Consider the following 23,224-nt stretch of genomic DNA (forward strand, 5'->3'; position numbering starts at 1 on the left):
CACAAAGCCACTGTGAATTTGACAGCTGACTGAAAAAAAACCAAAAAACGTGAAAAGGAAGAAAGAGCCTTTGATATGATTCCTATAACTCATATACATTCAGCTAAAATCTTTTCCTAAGATGTGTGTAACATCAAAATACAGAGTCCCCGTTTGTACTGCTTGAATTCGTACTACAGAGCTGAATTCATTCTCGCATACTGTGACGTTTAATAACTGTGCAATACTGGGTTTAAGTTCTCTTGGTAGAGTTGAAATCATTAAGACATTTTATAGCTTCAATACTGAAAACTGCATTCTTGTGTCCAACTGTGACGCTGAATTCAGAGTTTTCAACTGTATCCACAGCAGATTGCAAGTACAAGTTCCACTGTACTGAGACTGTGTCCATATTCATACCTGCAGACTACAATAAATTTACTTCTCTGCAAAATTCAAACCAGAGATGGAGTTTTCTATAAAAGATATAACTGTAATTTTTATTATAATCTCAAAAAGAAAACAAAAAGAAAACAGAGTTTCAGAGCTTTAGAAAGAACTTGCACTTTCAGGCAGTACTTTAGAATATGAGCCCTTCTAGCCCAGTGCATCAAGCAATGTAACAGACATTATACCAAATTTGGTGCCGCTGAAAAAACCAACAAACCCAAACCCAAACCATTTCACAGAAGTGAAAATGGAAGACAAGCCATCATTTACAGAAAAATATCACATAGACAAAGCTTTGCAAACTGCTTTCCATTTTCTTCACAAACTTCCACAGTCTCTCTTGCACAGTGAGTCAGAAATCACTTAGTTCTTCTTGATGTTGCAGGGCTCATGAATGGATCATCCTGCAGTTTACAAAGAGACACACATTACTAAAATTAGCAAGTGTTCCAAGACATAAAAAAGCAAAGTCACCATTCGATTAAACTAGAAAGCCTGGCCTACTATTCCATGTTTTCCGACACACCTGTTTTCATTTGTTTTGATATGAAAGAGGGAATTTATTAACTTAAAAGTCCATGTGACATATATGCAGAGAACAGAAGTTTATGTCAATATGACCAGAACAGCTACTTTGAAATAAGGAACAATCTATGTTTCAGTTGCAAATGAGCAGCACATACCTCAGTTAAATTATGTCTATACACACATTGCACATAATAATTTACTAATATTCGTATGAATTAAAAACACTGTTTATTTTTGCATATTCAAGCAAACATGTAGGTTTTTATTCCAGGTACAAGAAGAGATAGTACAGTGGGGAGAAGGAGAAGAGACAGGAATGTAGTATTCTCTCTGAAGTGGCCATCACCTGACACTGTTAAGGAATGGATTCTGACCATGCATGACAGACTGTGAAAACAAACTGCACAGTGCTTGACAGAGTAGAGTGTCTTCAATTCACTGCAAAACTGTGTAAAAAGTTCTACTTGTTTAATTGTGGAAGAAACCATTTCCTAGAAGTTCAAAGATACACTGCAAGAACAGACATATTAGACTTGAAGACAATGTTTTAAATTTTTTAAGAAGTGTACCTAGATAATTTGCAATAATAATATGCCCTGAAAATGCCCACTCATTTCTGAATTTAAAAAAAAAAATCTTCCTTTTTACAAGAATAAAATATATAACTAAATGAAAGGATATAGCTAAGCACTAGAAGATATTATAATTACTTTCTTTCCCAGGCAATTCCAGGTCCACATTTCAATAATGACAATTCACTGATTAAAAATTGAAGGAAAAAGGATGGGGTATTTTTCTGAGGTCCCTTTTACCCTTATTTTTGATAATTATGCAGGTAGTCTAATCAAAGTTGGTTGCAATAACTTAGCCCTGTTAGTGAAAAAAATAATAAATTCAATTTCACTCTGAAATACTTTACTCAAATAGCTGTAAAACAGTCAGCTATAGAAATTTACATGAAATAAAACTAAAAAATAGTACTAGATACCATACCTCATCTGACTCAAAATCAACTCCTCTAGATGCTTGGCTTTGTGAACCTCTTTTACTAAGTGAAGACGTAGCTGGCAACCTTGAAACATACAAAGAAAAAAAAATGGCATCAGCATGTCCTCAGTCACCAGACATTCCAGTAACTTCCCCTTTAACTTAAGAGTTGGACCACCAATACACAAAGTAAAAATAAACAGACATAACAATAAGTAGAACAAGACAAATTCTTAAAATAATATCTTCATACTAAAGCTCTGGTCAAGTTTACCTGAATTTTTTCTGTTACAGAAAGATAACCCATATTAGCAAGTAAAAATTTATATAAATTCTCTAAGCAGTGTTAAGACTTTCCTAAAAATCTGGTAGTCAATCAGACCCTTGGACTCTGCCAATTGCCAGTCAAAAATAAGGCACACATTGCATTCATGAAGCTAACATACTGACCTTTGATTTGTTTTGGAAGAGGAAGGAACAAAAGAAGTATCTTCTGGATCAGAATCAATATCTATAATATCCTGGAAAAAAATGCATGAAGTTTTTTCACAGAATTTATCCTTACAGAGAGAGAGAGCATATATGTGTCAGCACTATACCACAGAATCTCTGGTTTTTTTTCCAATTATACATCTATTTAGTTAGAAAAATATACACTGGACAGGGCTCCAGGCTAGAACTGCACAAATTTGCAAATACAGCACAAGTTTATTCTTCACATCTTTGACCTTGCACAACCCACCAAAACACTCATGTGTAGACACCTTGTATCTTAGACTATGGTCACAAATAAAACATGACTCTTCTCAGACAAATACCATGACAAAAAAGGACACAAAAGGTCTACAGATTAACATGTAGAAACTTAATGCTGGAACTGATAGTTTGGGAAGATCTGCTGATTTAGGCTAATGCTTTGACTATGCATTTATTTTTCAAATCAACAGCAAAAGAGAACACAACTTCACTCATACAACAGGTGCTTACCTCAGAGTAAGACTGGAACGAATTTGAAGAGTGGTCTGTCTTGGAAGACCTGAAGACTAGAATAAAACATATGTAATACTTTTATTAAAGTATATAAATGCTCACACAATTAAATGCAAACAACATTATACACTTCTTCTTATTTAAGATCTGCCTAGCATGCATTTCCACTGCAAAAACCCCTGTAAAACAAACAAACCAACCCAAAACATAAATTAAGTCTGTCAACCCAGGGATTTAATCCTCTGTGCAGCTGCAGGTGCTTCCCAGTCTGGACAAAAAAACATCAGTTAACGCTGGTTAAGAGGATGTGAAAAATACTACTGTAACTGGAATTCCTGTATATTTAACAGGCTAATTATGAACACCTGCTAAAATTCATTTCTCTGCCATATTTTATTTGCTGACCAGTTTACAATTAAGGTAATTTGCTGATTAATTTAAAATTCAGTCTACCTTGGGGTATTTTGTGGGGGGTTTATGTGTAGTAGTAAGAGCTATTTGGTCTTTAATTCTCAGATTACCTATGCTGTTTCCTCAGCACCTTTCCTCTACAGCAAGGAACAGCTACTCACACATATGTAGGTGGCTTAAAGATAAGGTTTTCTTCTCTATTAAAAACTGGCATTTCCAAAACTACAATGTAAGGCTATATGGATCTGCATTAAAGCTTACTAACTTGTAAACATTAGTCAAATATAACTTTTTATCCCTTGAGGAATATTCTACCTAAAATATTAAGACACATTCTTTCTGTGCTTATTCCTTAAGAAACTGCATTATGTAATACATTTCCTATTTGCAGTTCTAGCCAGAAGTTCCTAACAAATTCCATTTTACCCCATGACAAAAGAGTATTTTTTCCTTTTTCTTTTTTTCTTTCATCACTGTTAGTTATTCTCTTTCATTAGTGCTGAAAGAATCTCTCATAGCTGAAATGGACTAATAGAATAAAAGGCTATTAAGCACTTCATCATTGAACAAACACCTTCACTACAATTTGAGAGAGCAGATTATAGTAACAGACAGATCACAGGCCTACCATCCAGGATAGACATATTGCCAGGAACAGTCTTGTAGGATCTGCTGCCAGAAGCTGACTCTTGGCTAGTGGTTCCTGTAGAGATAACAAACAAAATGCAAATCTGTTCAGCAGTTGTTTTTTTTTTCCTCTTTAGTCTGTTATTACTGAGTGGGAAGTCACTTTAAAAAATCAACAATCCTCTTCACTCCTCACTTTCTCTTTGAATTAAAGCCCTCCCTACATGCAGAAGAACTGCTCTGGATCAAGTGTTCAAAGGTCCCCAGACACAACCTCTTAACACACAGGGCTCTACTCTGATGCGATCACAACAGTGGTGGAGCACAAGCTCACAGAAGTAGTTCAAAAGCACTAACCAAATCAGACCCCAAAATCAGACCCCAGATTACCGCCTTTGTTTCAATTCAACTCGCTCTCAGACATTTGGGCATACTACCGAGACAACTCAAAGGAGTTATTTATGTATATATATACATATATATGTGTATATCTATATCTATCTATATATATATATATATAGATATGTACACACAGTGAAAGTACCACAGTGTAAAGAGGTACAACTACCACTGTTAAGTGTACAATCACTTTCAGTCCAGGAGCTATTTAAATCTTTTTGCTTAAGAAACACTCCCCTTATTTTCGGTCACTGGAAGCATTAAAGTCTCTTGTAAATTACATTAGGATAGATGTTTAGTAAAGAGATGTACCTCCTCTTTACACTGATCCATTAGTAAAGAGATATTCCTCCTCTTTACATTGATCAAATGCATTATCTTTAACAGTAATAAAAGTCTATCCATACACTTCATTGTACAGACCTTCCCGATAATGCATCTTTTAGGAGTATACTACGTTTCCACTATGTTTCCACAGCATGATATTCTTCTTTTAATCACAGTGAAGAAGTCCCAACTTAAGCCTTGTAAGGCAGTCAATTGTATCTAATAGGACACCCCAAGTATTTGAGAAGAGTTTTTTTTTCCAGTAGGAGCTCTTAAGCAGAAAATTTCCACTTGATGGAAGCATCAGAAGAGTCACCTTTAAAAAAAAAAAGTCAGGAACTGCAGTAGAAAGACTGAAAAGTTCTTCTTACCTCTTCCTCTTCGAGATGAACCTCTTGCTGTTGAATTTTGTCCTCTTGCACCTCTTGCCCTACCTCTTGCCCGACCCCTTCCTCGGCTCAGTGTTGAAGAAAGGCCATCACTTGGATTGGAATCTTCATCACTGGAGGCTGCAACCAGAACTTCATCCTCAGATCGGTGGGCTCTGGCTCTGATCATTGCCTGAAATGGAAAAATAATTACAGAAAAAAGATTCTTAAATCATGAAACACACCATTGTTAAATCCTAGTTGTGTACAATAAATATATAATATCACTATAAATAAAAATGTGTAATTCTTAACCAGTGAGGCTTAGAAGACACAAATACCGTGTTATGGAAAATGAGGACATCTATGAAAATACTTACTTAATTAGATGTGTACATATGAAGTAGTTAGCTAAGATCTGATAACAGAGTGGAGCTTGCTAATGTGACACATTGTCAGTGAAGTTTGGTGAACAGCTCAGGTCATCCCGGGTCAGCTCCACGTGTCTGCTCAGAGAAAGCACCCTATGGGCTACACTAACTTGAACTCTAATGATGACAGTGGATGCCTAAGACAACTAGCTCAGGTGATGATATCCCAGATTAGGAGAACTGAATCTCATCCCAGGTGTCCTTTATCTCAAAATTTCATTCAGTCTCACATAACTCGCAAAGACAAAGGAGCACCTATGCTAACAGAGGTTGGCAATTTTCTTTGGAAATACACATGCAATCAAAGTGTGACTATGTGGGAGATTTAAGATTGCTGATAAGGACACAGTAGCTAAAAGTTTGTCAGTATTCCCCATTTGTTCCAGTAATACCACCTAATACACACCATCCACATGTCCAGTGGAAAACGAGATCACAAAGAGCTTAAGCTGAAAGATCTTTGAAAGTCACCTGCCTGGTGACTTTCCGTTAAAAGCAAGAAATAACAATCAGGTTCACAAATTTGTACAAGAAAAGAGACCTCAAAAGCCAAATTGAGCAGTAGCTTAGGTACATATTATCCTAACAAAGATTTAAAACAGACTTTATAAGCCTTAAAGGCAGACAGGCACATTTTGTAAAGGACAATGCTAAAGCATTGCTAAATGACTGCATTTATATGCAGAAGTCACCACTCCGTTTTTCAGCCTACGTTCAAAACTCAGAGTAATTACCTCACGGACTTCCTTATCTTCTTCTTCGGTATTCTTTTTTCTACTCTCCCTGAATTTTCGCACCTGAATAAAAAAATAGTTTCTGTCAAAATAACAATTCACATCATACAATAATCAAAATACAGTAAGTGTGAAGCTTTAATCACTGAATCATTAAGTCAAGCTCATGTGAAAAGTGGAGAGTCCAAGAATAACTGAACGGTTTGTTTAGGGCCCTTTCATGCTGTCCTATGGTTTAAGAATCTCACATTCTCTTAATAATTGGAGCTACGTCGCTGGGAAGGAAGAAAGCCTGGCACACAACAAAGGAGATACTGTGTTTAAGAGAAGAAGAGGATAGTAATTTTGACAATAAGGGACACTGAAATATGAATAACTGGAAAAAGAGGTGGAGATGAAGAAGCAATACAGAAAAGAACTATTGTGAGAAGAGACATGTACAACTAAGGAAGTTCAACTTGACAAATATGGAAAAAGGTATGAGGCATGACAGAAAGAAGACATTAGTTCTAAAGACAAACAACAACAAAAAAAATACACCCTTCAGTGTCACAGAAATCCTGCAGGCACTGACTGTTTGTTTCTTTCAACCCCTCATGAATTAAAGCAATCAGTAAGAAAACATGTACATGCAGCCTTCCTTCCTCACCAAATTATTCTTTAAACAGTGCACAGATAAGCTGCAGAACAACTACTTCTACAGTGTTGAATACTACAGCTGAATATGTGGGCTCATATAGAAGCTCAATTAGTTCACAAAAATGTCTTTTAAGGGTTGCTCAATACACATAAACCAGGCCTGTCTATGAGCTGCAAGCAGAGCACCTGAAGGATAAATTTCCTTTATGCTTGTCCTGTTCTTGTACTCTTCCCTAAGCCAATACGAAAAACCTACGAAGAGTTTATACCTACCATCTTTCTCACAATACTAGTAAATATGTAGTTCTACACGTATTAAACAGATTTTTTTCTATGAACATGTGTGCAACCTAAACCCCATTTTCAGTACAAATTTTGAAATCATCTATTTAAAATTTCATCATAAATTAATTATTGATCTATTAATTGCAGAAAATGACTAGAGGCAAGTGTTGCCTCTGCTTGAGGCAACAGTTGCCTGAAGCAGATGCTCCATACACAGGCAAATCTATTATTACACCGTGTTTGAGCACTGATTTTTCTACTGCCTTGACCTCTCTTGGGGAATCAACATTAATAGAACATTACCTCCTCATCTATTTTTTCTTCCACTGCATCAGTGTGACGCTCCTTGAGAAACCTCTGTGTTTTTTCTAGTTGAAATTTCACCAGCTCTTCTATGGCATCTTTTTCCTCTTTGTCCACAAACTCTTGCACTGCTTCTCCCATTCCTCTTTCAGTTAGAAGTGAAAGCTGTACTTTCTTTAGAATTGGGGAAAACAATTTGTTAAGAAGCATCTGCCATTAGAGAAAGCAAGCAATATTCCAGCAGTTTCAGATAAATATTGCATTAAGTTGGTTGTAAAAACAGTAATGTGCATTGCTTATTTAAATCAGAGAAAAGTGCAGCAATGAGCAAATATTATGTGTCATAAACCAGTTACAACTCTCTTGCTACTAGCATGTCACACTAATTTTGCAGAGTATTTTTCAAACTAGTCAAAGCAAAAGGCTTTATGAACAGTAAAGAAACCACACTACTAGTAATATCTAAAATAAAAACTTCCAGTAAACAATGCTGCCCGGAGGAATAAACTTTCTAGCTATTACAAAATAAAATGCTTAAATAAAATAAATATAACAAAGGAACATGATTTATGCTGTCCTAATACTGACACCCAGCATGTGTCTAAGGTTAGGCAGGATGACGTAATTTGAAGGATCTTTACCTTAAGAATTCTTGCTCTAACGACTTTCTACAACTGAAATAGCTTCTGCAAGTTATGTTTGATCAACTACATCAAGCATTTGTGCATCTGGCTTGCTGATTTTTTTTTATCTCATAGATATTACTGCACTGGTGCTGGGAAAGGGAAATATGCTAGATTTAACAACAGGGTGGGAAGAAAGCAAATTATCACAGGTCTCTCTTCCTTCTCCCTGCTCTGCTTTAAATAAAATGTGGAAGCGCACTACATCTGAGGACACAAATATACTGCCAAGTAACAACTGACTCCAAGTCAGCTGGAAATAGTAAATGCTACAGTTTCACACTGGCCCTAGAGTAAATTAAGGCAGCTCTTCCATCACAAGCTGCCTCACATTTTCCTCGTGTACTTGAGTACATGACACATAGTACAGGGCACACACTGCAAGTTCACACAAAGAGCTATCACACTCTCAAACCACTGTGCGTTCACACACCTACACAACCTATCCGCAGCAGTTACTTGCTAATCCAAGACACACACTTCATGTGGTAATTCTCAGACAGTGTTTTGGGAAATAAATTCACTTCTCTGTGAATGTCAGAGTTTTTTCAGGGCACATTACTTCCATTAAGAAAGGGAAAAAAAAAAAAGTGATAAAAATATCATGACATTTAAAAGGAAAATTATAAAAGGTAGAAAAATACCTTTTCTGCTGTCTGGAAATACTGCTTTACAAGGTCTTCTACCCTCAGTGTTGTTCCCTCAGCAGGTCTGCTAACCAATTTTCCAAAATTAAGTTCGATGTCTAGAATAGAAAAGCACAGTGGCATCATCCAGATTTACAGCTTTTAATTATTACCATCCCAGTGAACCATCCCACTGACAGTAGCAGGAAAAAAGGTTAATGCAAGCCTCCTAAGAATTGTGGTCCCTTTTATATGTAAAGCTTTTTGCTTTTTTAGAGTCTATTCATTGGAAACATGGAGAAACATAATAATTGTGCAGACAACTCCATGTCTAGCAGGTATAAAGAGTTCTAACTAACATATGTCTGCAATTATATATTGAACACTGTGTTCTGAAGGTTATTATAATTGAATTCTAGAAGGTCACAAATGGAAGAAAATCACAGGAGTCATCAAAGCACTAAAGTTTTTTATTAGTAACCCATTTACTAGAAAAGAGATTCTCCTCCACAGCACGCTGACTGATTTTCAATAGAAAATGCTCATCCCCCTTTCTCAGGCAGCAAGGTAGGAATGGCAGAAGGATGACAAGGATAATCATCCTAGGTTAGCACATACCACACAAATAACATAAAGCGACTACAGACTGCTTTAGACTATAGACTGAATCCCCAAAGTTTTAACATCCCCTGTAGTGAACCACAATGTGCACATGTAACGAAAACATTGAGTGCTTCATTAGCCACTTCCCTTGCATAAGAGGATGTCTAATAAAGCAACACAAAAGCCATGGCAGTACTTTCACATTCCCTTCCTGAAGCTGACATGCCCATGAAGTAGGAAAAGTAAATTAGTGAAACACAGCGGCAGATGTGGTAGCTACTGTGTATTCTGAAAATGTTAACGAGATTATACAACTATAAAAAAGGACACCAAAGAAAAATAAACCAAGACCAATACAGTATAATTTTAAAAATGCCTCACAAAAAGTAGTTTTTATTCATGAAACGATATTTTGAACTTTATAGAACTGATAGTATTCATAAAAACTGTCACTGGAACTGGACAATGCACTTGCAATGTACTAATGCAAACTAGAAAGAGTTTTTTAGCACGTTATGTTCCTGCACAAGCTGAATCTTCATTAGCAAATATTACAAATCCAGTATTTGAACAACATCTATTAACCATTTATTTAAAATTCTAGGAAACAGTGAGAAATGCTGCAAGAGTAACAGCTATTATTGGTTTTGCACAAATATTTGAATAGAAACAAACCTGGAAGAGACAAGCCAAGAGCACCTCATACACACAATTAATTAGGGCAAACAAAATGCTATCCTGCATTTGGACCATTTAAAAAAATTCTTAAGCCCACACCCTTCATTACTATTTTAGGTATGACCAAATTAACAACTACAAAATAAAATTAAAATATAAAGGGAAAAAGCACTATACCCATTTCTTTTCCTTCAGAGTGTTCAAACCAAATCATCTTATTCTAAGAAGCCTCGGGAGTGAGCCACTTAATGCCTCTCATGGTAATTACCACAGAAGCACAAAGTAACTCAGTCTGGCATGGGGCTATATGTACTAAATAACTCAATAAGGTCTGAGGCCAAAGGAAAATGAAACTGTTTATGAATAAATGCCAGAAGACACTGTGCTGAATATCAGAATTTTGGACAAACCCAGAAATAGAAAAGAGATAATTGTGCAATATATACACTTAAGGAAGACAATGCATCTTTACTCCTCCCGTAACACATTAGATGGTAGACACCAAACCTTTGCAAGTGCTGGGAAACAAAATACAGAGTGATGAATGCAAACAAAAGCAAGCCAATGATTCCTTCTTTCATAATCACCTTTTTTCTCTTTTTGTTCACGATGCCTGAAGAAGTGTATGATGTCTTTTGGGTTAGCCACTCGATGCATGTACTTCTGGCTGAAACGATGGACACTGAATGGTTCAAAGCCACCTGCATAATCAACCTAAGAGAGGAAAGGACAAATTTAAATATGAAACAAAAAGAAGTGGAGAAGCCACACAATTCAAAATAGATTTGTTACGCTTCAAAGGAAAAAAATTAACAGTAAGAAATAAGTCAACCTAAAAGTAATGCCTTACTAGGCAGAACAGTTAACAGCTAATAACAGCTAATAATAACATTAACAGAATATAACAGAATATTAACAGTTTATATTCGTAACTTGTTCTTAATTTGTTTCATTTACTAGCTTTCACAACAGTTTCCAGTTGGGTTAGGAAAGCGCACAGGGTAAAATGACTTAAAAAAACTTCACAGTAAATAGCCACTTTCGATGTCCTTACTCAGAAGAGCAGTGAAGTACATTTATGACCAATCTCACCCTTTATGACAGAGTACTGGTTACACAGGTAAACAGAAGTATGGTGGGTGATTTATATTTGCCCGTACATGGCAAAAAAATGTATGTGTTTACACAAAAAGCATGACTTTGCTTTGAAACTTTTCACAGTGACCTTTTAAAAACAAAGCAATCCAAGCTGAACGATTTCTTACTCTTAATCTTATGATAGGCTTTTCTGGTTGACGGGGATTTCCCAAGCGTTCTCTTTCTGCAGTGTCCAGCATCAACTCTACCTGTGAAGGAGAATTATAAATTCAGTTCTACTTTGTTCTCTTACAGATGCCTGAACACTTCAAGTATACCTTTAAATACATCCAGTTGCAAGGGGAGCAATTAAAATAAACCATTAGAGAATGTGCTCCCATTCCTGCAACACGTATGTACCAAAATGCAGCCAAAAGCCATTAAGAATGACTGAGAAAAACATGACAATGAAAGGCTTATCCTTCAGATACAGTGTAGTCCAGCAGTATCTACACCCCTGATCTCTCATATTTTATAGCCACTATGCTTTGCTAAATTTCTAGTTCCAGGAAAAGGCAGAAAGAGCCATATAAACCTAAGAACTAAGCAATTAATAAACTTGCTTAGTTACTTCTGACACTTCAGACTGCACGGCTGAGCCTTCAGGGTTTAGGTCAATGTATTTATGCTGGTTCCAAAGTGCACATCCAACATTGCCCCACTCTTAGGTGCAAGCTTTTGTACAAAAATCATATGGACACCTAAAAAGCAGTTCCAGCCTACTTTAATAGGTCATCCCAACCAAGGAATCTCGAAGCCAAGGCTGCAGAGTAAATGTCACAGAATTAGCTTCCTATGGAAACACTGTCTAAGTTCATTTTCATATGGGGAAAGACACAAGATTTCTCATCTTCCAGTCTCAAATCCAGTACCAGATCCCATCCCCTGTCCATACACTGTTATCCATAAACTGTTAGCATCACAAGTTACCTTTTCCATGCAGAATGCTTGTATTGCCTGAGTAACATTAGGATTGTCAGGATTAAAAAGATCTGGATGATCAGCTAGAACAATGTCCTCTATATGGAAAGTTCGCACTGTCTCTAGAGCAATCTTCTCCATTTTCATTTTTTTCCCTTTAACATGCAGCAAACCAATGTGTCTAGAAGGAGAAAGGTAACTTACTAGAAGATAAACTTAAGAGAACTATGGTATAAAGATTTGTTTCCAAACTCATGTTTACTTTTCAGGGACAAAATTTCAAAAGCTACAGAAAGATCTGTACTTCAGGGTTGGCCCTGCAAAACTTCCGTTTTATTATACTTAGATTATGCTTATTCCATATACAAGCACCTGCACTCAGTTGCTTGTATTCCAATTTATCAGTATGTAACTCCTCTTAGCTAAGTTCCATTTGCTTTCAATGTTAGATTAAAGTGTGAGCAAAGCAAATTTACACCAGGTACTCATTCCATCTACTTTGCTTACTATGTTACACTCTGAAGTAAACCACACAGTAATACAAGTCTTTTCTTACTGTATTCAAGTGTTTTTCTGTTCTCAACAGAACACCTGAGACATGTAATACAAGGGATAAACAAGAACAAAAAGAAAAGCTCACGCACTTCTTCACGGCTTCTCCAGGGGACAGAGATGTCACCACTGAACTTCCTGGCTGAGAAACATAGAAACGTTGCTGTTCATTTTGGAATGGAGCTATTTTGCATTCATGCTCATGACCCCACACAACAAGATTAATAAAGTCATCTAAAAACTGCTCTGGAATGTAGTTGGTAGCTCCATGTTTGCTCCTGTTCAAGAGAAGAGAATAATGGATGGGCAAGGGGAGAGTAAAGGAGGAGAAAAACATCAGTGTGATTTAAAATTATACAGGAACTCCAGCAATATTATCAGACACACATGCCAGCTCTTCTTCACATTTATTCCTTACACAGTTGTTTAGTGTTTGGTTAAACAAAAGGGCAACTTATATAGCTCACTTTTTTACATAGCTCACTGTTTTCTGCTCCCCTCCTTTTATCTGCATATCCCTTTTCTTCTTACTTGGTTTGTAAGACTTTTGGGTTTTTTTCTATATGAATGCTTTTATAGCATCTCATGGCAATCAGTTTTGGTTGTTTTTTGTTTTTAAATGGTGGGGAAAAAACAACTGAATTAAACAGACATAGGACATGCCATCCCCAATCACTTTCTGGAAGACAAGGGAGATGGGGGAGTGAGTTCCTTCAACCCACCGGACAGAAATCAGTACGCAGGGTAATATGAGCTCCATTTGTTTACGTCTGCCCCAACATTATTTGAGCATGAGGACTGCCCTCTTCTTCAGGAAAAATCAGAAGAAAGTATTTGGAAAAGAATAAAATGCCTGTTGCTACTACCACTGCTGGGAGAAGCCTGTAGGCAGATAGAACATGTTACCTATCTGGAAAGCACAGCAGTGCAAGGAAACACAGGCTATTTGTTGAACTATGGTTCAAACAAGGATAGAAAATACAATATGAAGTTTGGTGTTCTCCCAGCTCTAACAAACAGAAAGGACTTAATTATATGCCTCTGACTATAAGAGATCTCCCAACTCCCTTAACTCATTTATTTCAAACCTTTTCCTTTACAATTCTTCTCCAAAAAGAGCTGTAAAACAATGTTTGCACTTGTAAAAATCTTAAGAAACCAGCTACTTACAAGAAGCATGAAATAACACAGCTGGCTTGCTCACCTATCCTTTTCCAGGCAGTTTAATGAAGTAACACAGTAAGTTGCTGTAATTCATTCAGAACTGTTACCTATTTTGATGAATCACAAACAAGTTAAACCAACTATCTTCATCTTCCTTTGGTCTCAGCATGGTTACTTGTTTATTGACAAACATACGATACAACCTCTCATCTGGAATTGCTCCTGGAGTGGACAAACAAACAAACAAACAAAATAAATTTGTGTGGTAAACAAGTCTGTATTTCATAGCATTTTTACTAGCAACTCTATTTAAAAAAGCATGAGGAACAAAAATATAGCGGCCTCCCAGCATACAAAGCAGGCTTACAAGAAAGCTGGAGAGGGACTTTTCAGAAGGGAAAGCATGACAGGACAGGGGAATGGCTTTAAACTGAAAGAGGACAGATTTAGGTTAGATATTATGATGAAGTTCTTTACTGTAAGAGTAGTGAGGCACTGGAACAGCTTGTCCTAGAAAGTTGTGCATGTCCCATCCCTGGAAGTCACTAATTATTTCCTTGATGTTTTTAACTAGGAAAAAAAACCTCCCAAGTATCCTTAGCTAGGCTCATGATAGACATCAATAAATTCCATATGAAGTGTCCACACTTTGTGTAAGAACAAATGCTCTCTGAACCAGAGAAAGTCAAAAAGGTAAAAATAATTCTGGCACAAACACAAAGAAGCATGTCATGAACATCTTCATGGAGCAACACTGGCACTTTAGAAAGTTGTTGCATTTCCCAGTAACAACTTTGGTACTGAAAACTTTCATATTTTAATATTAGAACATTCCACTAACTACTAACCTTTCAAACATCTAGCAAGCTTTCAAAGTATCTCATTGAACATACAAAATCATGGCCAATTAGGACTTAATTTAGAGCTATAAAAGTTGCTTGGAATTAAGTGTTTAAGCACCCATGACTGGGCAAAAATAAGGGGAAAAAAAAACCCTTAGTAGTTAACTTTTCTAGGCAGAAAGCAGTCAAAAATAACCATTCTAAGTATGAACTGAGGGTAGAGAGGGATTCAGTGGAGAAAATACAAAGGAACAAACCTGAAGTTGAAAACATATCACAGAACCACTTTAAAATATGAAACTCTTAAGTTTCTTTAAGGAAACTGAGATTACCCATGGCCAGTGCTACTTATGAACCACTTCAGACAGACACATAAGACATTAGATTTCTGCTCAGTCAGCTTATGTTTTTAAATATAACCATAATGGCACACAAATACGGGTGTTTAAATTTTGCCTAAGTAGGATGAAATAAGCTTAATACAAAACAGAGAGAATTTAAGAGTGTGATTGCTCTGACTTGATACACCAGCACTATGGTTAACTGAAGCAGGGTCCATTTATCACCAATAAAAGTACAAAAATCAGGTTTAGAAAGATTTATCTTAATGGACAAAAAAAACCCCTGTCAGCTAGTGACACAAAATAGGAGGAAAAACCTGACATTGTCTGTCACAGAATTGATATGCTTTAATTTAGAATCAGGTACACCTTCATGTTTGTTGCAGCCTTATACATTCGTTCCAACTTTATTCAGACCTATTAAATTTCAGTAATACATGAACAGTCTAGTCACAGTCTGGCAGACAAATACTTACCCAAGCCATACAGAGCAATTTTTGTTCTACCTTTACGCAATAAAATGGGACTAATATCTATTTTCTCCACAGAAGTTGAACGTCCAAAGTGATTCAGCAGTCCTGCACAGCTTAAAATATCCAATGCACACAGTGCATCTGCCTACAACAAATAATAAGAAACAAATACAAATTTGAACAGAACATTAAATGTTTCATGTCTAAATGAAAGTAAGAGAGAATATCTTTCCTTAAGTAACTTCTGCAATTGAAAAGCCCCATAACATATATTAAGGGTTTTGCTTATACTCTAGAGTACAAAAGCAAATCCCTTTTCCTAACAAGTCATACTTCATTTGAACAATATGAAATTAAACATTAAATCATTCAGAAAAACAAAACCACAAAAAAACTACTCAAACCAGCCAGTCTCCAAACTTCTACAAAAATTATCTGGCTAAGGTAACTACCTTATAGTAAGTTCAAAGCTAAACTGCTGCTAAAACACTCATCTCCATGATACACTGCTATTTGATATAAAATGCAAAATTATTAGTTTAACACATGCATTTTAATGCTTTCTAAACCATTTCCTGATTACTTTGAGAAGCTTGTTTTTAAGCTACCATTTCACTAGTATTAGATTATCCTTCTTGCAAATGCATGATGCATATCAATTACATATGCACAAATAAAAATATCAAAATTCTCCTTCTTTAAGAAAGAAGCTTTCCATCTCTACAGATGGAATGTTTTAGAAACTTTCTGAAAGACTGCCACTTCTTTAATTAAGAAATTAAACACAGTTCATATGGATCATTTAGCTTATTTCCATTTGCCTTTAAATGCCACACTTGTCACTTATTAAGATAATTCCTAAAGATGCACAAAATGTTTACACAGAGAGTGGAGCAACTGACTAAAAGTAGCATGATCTCCCAGAACTGTATTTCTGTATCTTTTAATGCAACAGGACAATTATGATAAGAATTACCCCTGTGGGATCATCATGATTGCCATGAATACTAAAAACTGGAATAGAAATGTTGAGATTTTCATCCTGATAATTCACCCAAGGAAACCTAAACCAAAAGAGGAAAAGAAGTTAAACTGTATCTGCAAATTTGTGTATGATTCTCAGTATTCTCTTCATATTAACTTCATCACAAACAGATGTGGTAAAACTCAGAAAGAAGTGATTATGAATAAGCCTAAGCTTAAGCATAAGAAGATTCTTACTCATGGTCTGGAATGGCACCTTCTATGGGGAACAGGGTAGCAAAAGAAACCTTTTTTTAGAACAAGCCATGAAAAGAATTGTACAAAAAAAATTGTGTAGTAGTAGTGGATTAGGCTGTGCAACCTTTGCTTACACACAAGGAACTCTGCTGATTTTACCAAAACAACTCATGTGAATTGGATTACTTGTATTGCACTTGCAAAATGGAAACTATACCTTACATAAATATATCAAGAGTCACAGCACATTCAGAAGTTTCTCAAAATATTGTACACATTTCTTTACAGACTTAGATGACAGGTGAAGTTATCCTGTGAACTGTCCCACACAGACAGGCCTAAAAATTCCAGGTTCCAGTCACGGAGGATATAAAATAAAAATCACAACACACTCACCCAATACACAAACCAAGCCTTACAAGATAATTTATAGTAACATACTTACTTGCTGTAATGAAAATTAACTGCCTGATCACTCAAAATCTCAAACTGAACAGGACGATCACCCATGCAGTATTTTCTCAGTGACTCCAAACAAGAGTGTACTGTTTTTCTGGAGGGTTTGTTGTCGTGAAAAAGGTCCCCACCTAATAAAACAAAGTCCACCTGTATGTAACAAAAAACTTTATTATTTTAATACAACGTTTTGTATTACCTTTAAAGACTTCTAAGCAAATTGTTTAAATTATTTCTTCTAGGGAGTTCTACATCCTCAAATATGAGGAAATATACTTCTAGGTAAAAGGAGTTAGTTGTAAGAGAAACAATATTTAACTTCCTCATTAAAAAAAACCTAATTAAATTATTAATTAAAACAAAATCAAACCCAAAAAGACCCATTTATGAAGAACCATAGGAGAAAACAACTGATAGTGGTAAAAAAAGGATTAGTCTACTATTGTAATAAGGGTCCCCAAATTGCCTCCTGAACATTTTTGGACAGGCATGAAAAGCTACATTATTTTCTCACTGCTGCACTACCTCGTGCAAAGAAACCAGTACCTATCACCACATTATTCTGAGAAGGTGCTAGCTGCAGTTTCTGCATATATTGCATATATTTAGCTTTTGGTAAAGCATTAGGAAAAAACCTTATCAAAATTACAAAGAATCTGACTGATTAACATCCAGTCCTTAAAAATGGAATCACAGAATCATTTAGGTTGGAACTCTATGATCATCCAGCCCAGGGGTTAACCCAGCACTGCCCTGTCAAACATGAAACCATGTCCCCAAGTGCCACATCCATACATCTTTTAAATACCTCCAAGGATGGTGACTCCACCTCCCTCCTGAGCAGCCTGTTCCAGTGTTTGACAACCTTCTCAGGGAAGAAATCTTTCCTAATACCCAGTCTAAATCTCTTCTGGTGCAACTTCTGGCCACTTGCTCTAGTCCAGTTGCTTGGGAGAAGAGATCAACTCCCACCTGGTTACACTCTCCTTTCACGCACTCGTAGAGATCAATAAAGTCTCCTCTGAGCCTCCTTTTCTCCAGGCTAAACACCTCCAGCTCCCTCAGCCACCCCTCACCAGACTTGCGCTCCCGACCCTTCCCCAGCTCTGTTGCCCTTCTCTGGACATGCTCTGTTGCCCTTCTCTGGACAGCCCCTCAATGTCCTTCTTGTAGTGAGAAGCCCAGAACTGGACACAGCACTTGAGGTGTGCCTGCTCCTGCTGGCCACACCATTGCTGATACAGGCTAGGATGCCATTGGCCTTCCTGGCCACCTGGCAGGACCATGTTCAGCTGCTGTCAACCAACTCAGGCCCTGGGAATGCAGCAGGCTTCCCTAAGAAGTGGAGCCAGTCTGCATGTTGGACCTTCCGTTCCCACCACAAGGGGGTCTCCTACAACAACCCACCTTTTTTCTTCACGGAAGGAGTTTTGCTATTGGGCACAGGCACCAACCTCAGCAACACCTCTATGCTACATGAACCACTGTCCTTGTTCAGCTCCACTTGCAGAGCCTCACAGCTGTTATGCCAGGACACGTGGGGATGTGGGGCAGTCACAGAGAAGAAGCACTTGCTGTGCTGGGCAGGAACCTGTTGCCATTACCCCCTGTCCCTTAATTCAGTGAGTTCATCCAGAGGGAGTGAGGATAGGGAATCCCCTGGATCGTGTGTCCTGTCTGCCTGTCAGGCCCACCCTAAGGAAAGTAGGGTGTGATTCCAGCAGTCTCTCTCTCTCTCTCTCTCATACACACTGCCTGATACTCCTCAAGCAGAGCTGTGTCTGGACAGGGACTTCTCTCTGGGTAGCTCTGTCAGCCATGGTGGATACAGAGAAAGGCCATGGCTTTCTGCCAGATAGATACCACTGCTCCCTAGTGGAGCTGGCAGGGCTCAAGTGCTGTTCCTGCACAGAAAGTCACACCACGGCAGATCTGTTTGCCATGTTGGAAGTGCTCCAGCTTGCTGCCATTCCCCAGGAGCTTCTTTTACAGGTGTGGGGTGGGGTCTTGGCTGCCACTGCACCTGGCTCCACCCAGGTCCCATCAGCCGCTGCGGGCTCCTGGGGGCTCTAGGCTCACCTGATATTGCCCCAGTTCAGGAAGCCCCTCTGTCCACCCACTACAGGATTCTGCTGCCCATTGTGCACGCACCGGAGCTGCTTGGCACCAACTGCTCACTTCAGCGGCTCAGCACTGCATGACACTTCAAAAGCTTCTAACAAATCTCTACTGATTTGTCAGTATATCACTACTCTTGCTCTCCTCAAATTTTTTTTCCTCCTCGCAGTGACAAACCCTCTCTAGATACCACTGAAACCGGCGCAGGCAACCCAAAAGCACTGCTAATGCAACCAAAGTCACGATTCTGTAAGAATGCTCTCACAAAGAATCAGGCATTCCTCTTCCTAAATCAGAAATGAAACTGAAAGCAACAAATACTTCAGCCATTTGATTTGGTATTACTAGAGACTGTACCAGGACTAAGCTTTACAGCTTCTGTCAGATTGGACCATATTTTCAACAGCTTCAGTCCTTTCTTCTCCAAAAAGTAGCACTTACTTCATTTTTTTGAGCGTGGTCCAGAATTTCATTAAAAGTTACAAATGTATCATTTCCACGCACTGGATCCTTCTCCAAATAGCCAAGATGAATATCAGTAGCAATGAGTATTTTAAAGGTATCTTCATCATCCCTGAGTAAGACAGGAAAAGTAGTGTCAGAGAGCAATACACATAGGGAATTTCTACACAGTCCTTACTAAGGTAAGCTTATCTGTTCAAAGTCATGAAACACGGAGATTTGCCATAAAACTCTATCAAATATTAGTCCTGTAAGAGTCTCAAAATACCTCACTACTTGTACTGCAAACAGCACATTGCCACACCAGCCAGTTGGAAGATGTGTTTATCGTTTATCCCAGTCATTCTGCTCCAGTAAAGGGATGCAAGCACCCCCCTGAAGCACCTAATTAAAAACTAAAGAACACTTTTAATGTTTTTTGCTTTTAAAAATACGTATGGAAAGTCTAATTCTCTCTTTGCACTGGCAATCTACACGTGCATGAAGGCAAGCACGGTGATCATAAGGACCAGAGGGAAAACACAACCGATGATCCCAGCTCTTCTTAACTCGTCCCAGACATCCCTTGCTGCCTGATGTGTCAGGACTGCGGGGAGCTGCAGACAACGGGAGCTTACTGTGAGTTGACGGCGCTCATCCTGGTGCCGAGGTTCCTCACGGGAAGGCTCTGGCACAGCGCTGCCAGCTCAGGGAGTCAGCTTCTCTCTTCACAGGCAGTACGCGAAGCGCAAGAGACCAAACCAGGCGCTGGGCCAGGGCAGGGGGCACAGTGAGGCGCGACCACACTGAACGATCACTGCCGCCGCTCCATCTCCCGCTCCCGCCTCTGCTCGGGCCGAGCGCCGCCCCCGGCCCGGCCCGTTCCGTCACGTCCGGCGGCCGCGCGGCCCGGAAGCGCTCGATGGGCCGCGCCCCGCCCGGAGCCCCCGGCGGCGCTGCCACCTCGGGTACCGGAGCGGGGCCGCGCTGGGCGGATGGGAGACCCGCGGGGCGGGCGGGGATCGGCCGGTGTCTTGCGGGCGGTGGGGCCTGCCCGGGGTGATGTGGGCCCCGCGGAGGGGAGCGGGGCCGGTGCTGCGGGCCGGGCCGCGCCGTCGGGGCGGAGCAGAGACTCTGCCCCAAAGTCCGGGCTGCCGTGCACACGCTTTGTTGGTAAAGTGAGCAGCGTTTCGAGTGCACTGAGCAAACCCCCGCGCAGTGTTGCACTGCAGTCTGGAGGTGGGGCCGTTCGGGGGGTTGGGGTAACACGGTGCGTTTCTAGCGTGGATGTTAACTGTGAGTTCCGGCAGAGCTGGCAAAGCCCGGGTTAGTTGAGGATCACCGAGTTTTCCCTTGAGTTTTGCTGTTTGTTGACATCAGCATCATCCATCAGATAGTTTTGTTGACAGTTAGTGCACCGATAACAGTTACAGTTGGCGTAAATACTGTTGTACATCTGCTGCTCACAGATGCGGACTGAAAATGAATAAAGACAAGCAAGCCGATGAAGACGATGATGACAGCGAGCTGTTTGAAGACTTCACAGAGCATTTTAACCAACTTGAACTGCTGGAGACGCACAGGCATTTGATTCCCGTAGGAACTCAGAGCTGTTGGTCAGGACAGTCTGATGATGATGATGATGAGCAAGAAAGAACGGAGGAATGGTACGAAATGCAAGAAAAGAAAATGGAAAAACATCCAGAGAAATTGCTACTCTGGGCAGCTGAAAACAATCGGGTAAGGCACTTGCTTTGTTCATATATATAATTAACAAGAATGTTATTTTGAGCACATCTGTAGTCTCATCCACAAACAAAAATTTACCTATACTTTTCTTTCTTTCTCTAAGCTGTTTTGATCCGGTTTTGCAAGCCACCATATGTAAACCATCTCCCTTTGTAACCTATACACACTAAAGCATCTCTGGATCCGTTGGCTTTTAGAACAAATTTTGATTCCAGTTCAAAGTTCAAGTAACAGCACTTTTCTTTAACTTCTATAAACTGAAAGCATGCTAGGCTCTTCAAGGCAAATAAGCCTTTTAACTGGGGTGGAGAGGCTGTATCTGAGATTTTATAAGTGCTTTTGGCACTGACAGAAATTGCTTTTCCAATAAACTTCAGGACCATCAAAGCCATACATCGTGTTTCGTAGAATCACGTGAAGTTCCCTGTTTTCTTTAAACAGCTGAGCACCGTGAAGAGGCTCCTGACGGAAAAGCTGGCTCCAGTGAACGCTCGTGATGAAGATCAATACACTCCTCTCCACCGAGCTGCCTACAGCGGGCACTTGGATGTTGCACACGAGCTGGTGGCCCAAGGGGCCGACGTCCACGCGCAGACCGTGGACGGCTGGACGCCCCTGCACAGCGCCTGCAAGTGGAACAACACCAGAGTGGCCGCGTTCCTGCTTCAGCAGGGTGCAGATATCAACGCGCAGACAAATGGTCTGCTGACACCCTTGCACATTGCTGCAGGGAACAAAAACAGCAGGGAAACCCTTGAGCTCCTGCTGATGAATCGCTATGTGAAGCCAGACTTGAAAAACAACTTGGATGAAACTGCCCTTGACATTGCAAGGAGGACTGATATATATCACTACCTTTTTGAGATAGTAGAAGACTGCATAAACACAGTGTCCCCATAAAAGCTTGTGAATGTGAGGTTTTCTGCCTCTTTCTTGTTAGTGTTCTGCATGCCTGTCAGTGGTGGTCTTTCTCTTTGCAATGAAGTTTTAACGTAAGATATTTCAATATTCTCCTCAGGCAAAATGTCACCTCCTGCAGCGCAGTTCAGTGGTCACACTTGTACTTTGAAGCACTACTGCTGTTAGTCGAGATGGTCAGAAAGTCTCAGTAATTCCTGTGAGTTTCTATTTAGTAAGTGCAGATTTGGAGAGGCCTTTGTAAGTTGTCTGTAGTGTCAAAGCAGGAGGGAAAACTGGAATATTTACTTGATGTGAAAAAATTCTGGCTTGGTTATGCAGACTTTATTACGGCTCACTTGAAAATTATTTTTTGAGAAAGTCTAACTTTTTTAAAACTGCATGAAATCTCAGAATGAATGTAACTTATTTGGGTGATACACAAAATGTTTAATGAACCTAATGTAAGGCTTATTATAAAATAAAATATTTAACCCAAAGTATTTTGTCATATTTTTAATTGAAAGCCCATTTATCAATGCAATCACCTGTTCATAAATCAAACACATTATTCATAGGATAAGAAAGTAGTTCTGGTTTATTTTTTTCTGGGTGATTTTTCTGCTTTTCAAGGAAGTGCTTTTCTATCAAGATCCTGTTTACTTTTCCCTTGCAATTAAGTTGCATAAAGACTTAATGTCGAGAATGTGGTGAGGACATGCAGTATGATTTTCAGCTTCAACTTTACCATGTGTAATTTAGAAGTGGAGAAAGTCGCTTCTCTGTTAAACAAACTGAAAATTGAATGTAAGTGCTCTGAAGTACTGTCACTGTGAGAGCTGCAGTAAACACTTCACTGTCCCG

The 23,224-nt window shown here is 38.9% G+C and overlaps 2 protein-coding genes across 3 annotated transcripts; one reads left to right on the forward strand and one right to left on the reverse strand.

The window, feature by feature from the left end:
• Window positions 1–71: 71 nt before the first annotated feature.
• MRE11 (MRE11 homolog, double strand break repair nuclease) lies at window positions 72–20,590 on the reverse strand. 2 transcript variants are annotated; one of them, XM_038147673.1, is made up of 19 exons: window positions 20,353–20,590; window positions 19,715–19,847; window positions 17,145–17,305; window positions 16,455–16,542; window positions 15,482–15,623; window positions 13,930–14,044; window positions 12,751–12,936; window positions 12,116–12,287; window positions 11,314–11,394; window positions 10,636–10,762; window positions 8,786–8,886; window positions 7,459–7,632; window positions 6,232–6,294; window positions 5,070–5,259; window positions 3,974–4,048; window positions 2,932–2,987; window positions 2,395–2,465; window positions 1,951–2,029; window positions 75–833 (listed from the first exon to the last, which is right to left on the reverse strand). In XM_038147673.1, the coding sequence occupies exons 1-19, from the start codon at window positions 20,370–20,372 to the stop codon at window positions 789–791; spliced, it is 2,079 nt and encodes a 692-aa protein (XP_038003601.1). In that variant the 5' UTR covers window positions 20,373–20,590; the 3' UTR covers window positions 75–788. The 2 variants fall into 2 exon arrangements, with proteins under 2 accessions (XP_038003608.1, XP_038003601.1); XM_038147680.1 differs by lacking the exon at window positions 20,353–20,590 and having other exon boundaries at window positions 72–833; window positions 17,145–17,286.
• A 27-nt stretch (window positions 20,591–20,617) lies between these two features.
• ANKRD49 (ankyrin repeat domain 49) lies at window positions 20,618–22,860 on the forward strand. The gene is made up of 3 exons (XM_038147687.1): window positions 20,618–20,682; window positions 21,184–21,454; window positions 21,905–22,860. Exons 2-3 carry the CDS (start codon window positions 21,197–21,199, stop codon window positions 22,361–22,363), a joined length of 717 nt encoding a protein of 238 aa, XP_038003615.1. The 5' UTR covers window positions 20,618–20,682; window positions 21,184–21,196; the 3' UTR covers window positions 22,364–22,860.
• The last annotated feature ends 364 nt before the right edge of the window (window positions 22,861–23,224 follow it).

This window comes from Motacilla alba, chromosome 1, assembly GCF_015832195.1.
Source record: "Motacilla alba alba isolate MOTALB_02 chromosome 1, Motacilla_alba_V1.0_pri, whole genome shotgun sequence".
Classification (NCBI taxonomy): Eukaryota; Metazoa; Chordata; class Aves; order Passeriformes; family Motacillidae; genus Motacilla; species Motacilla alba.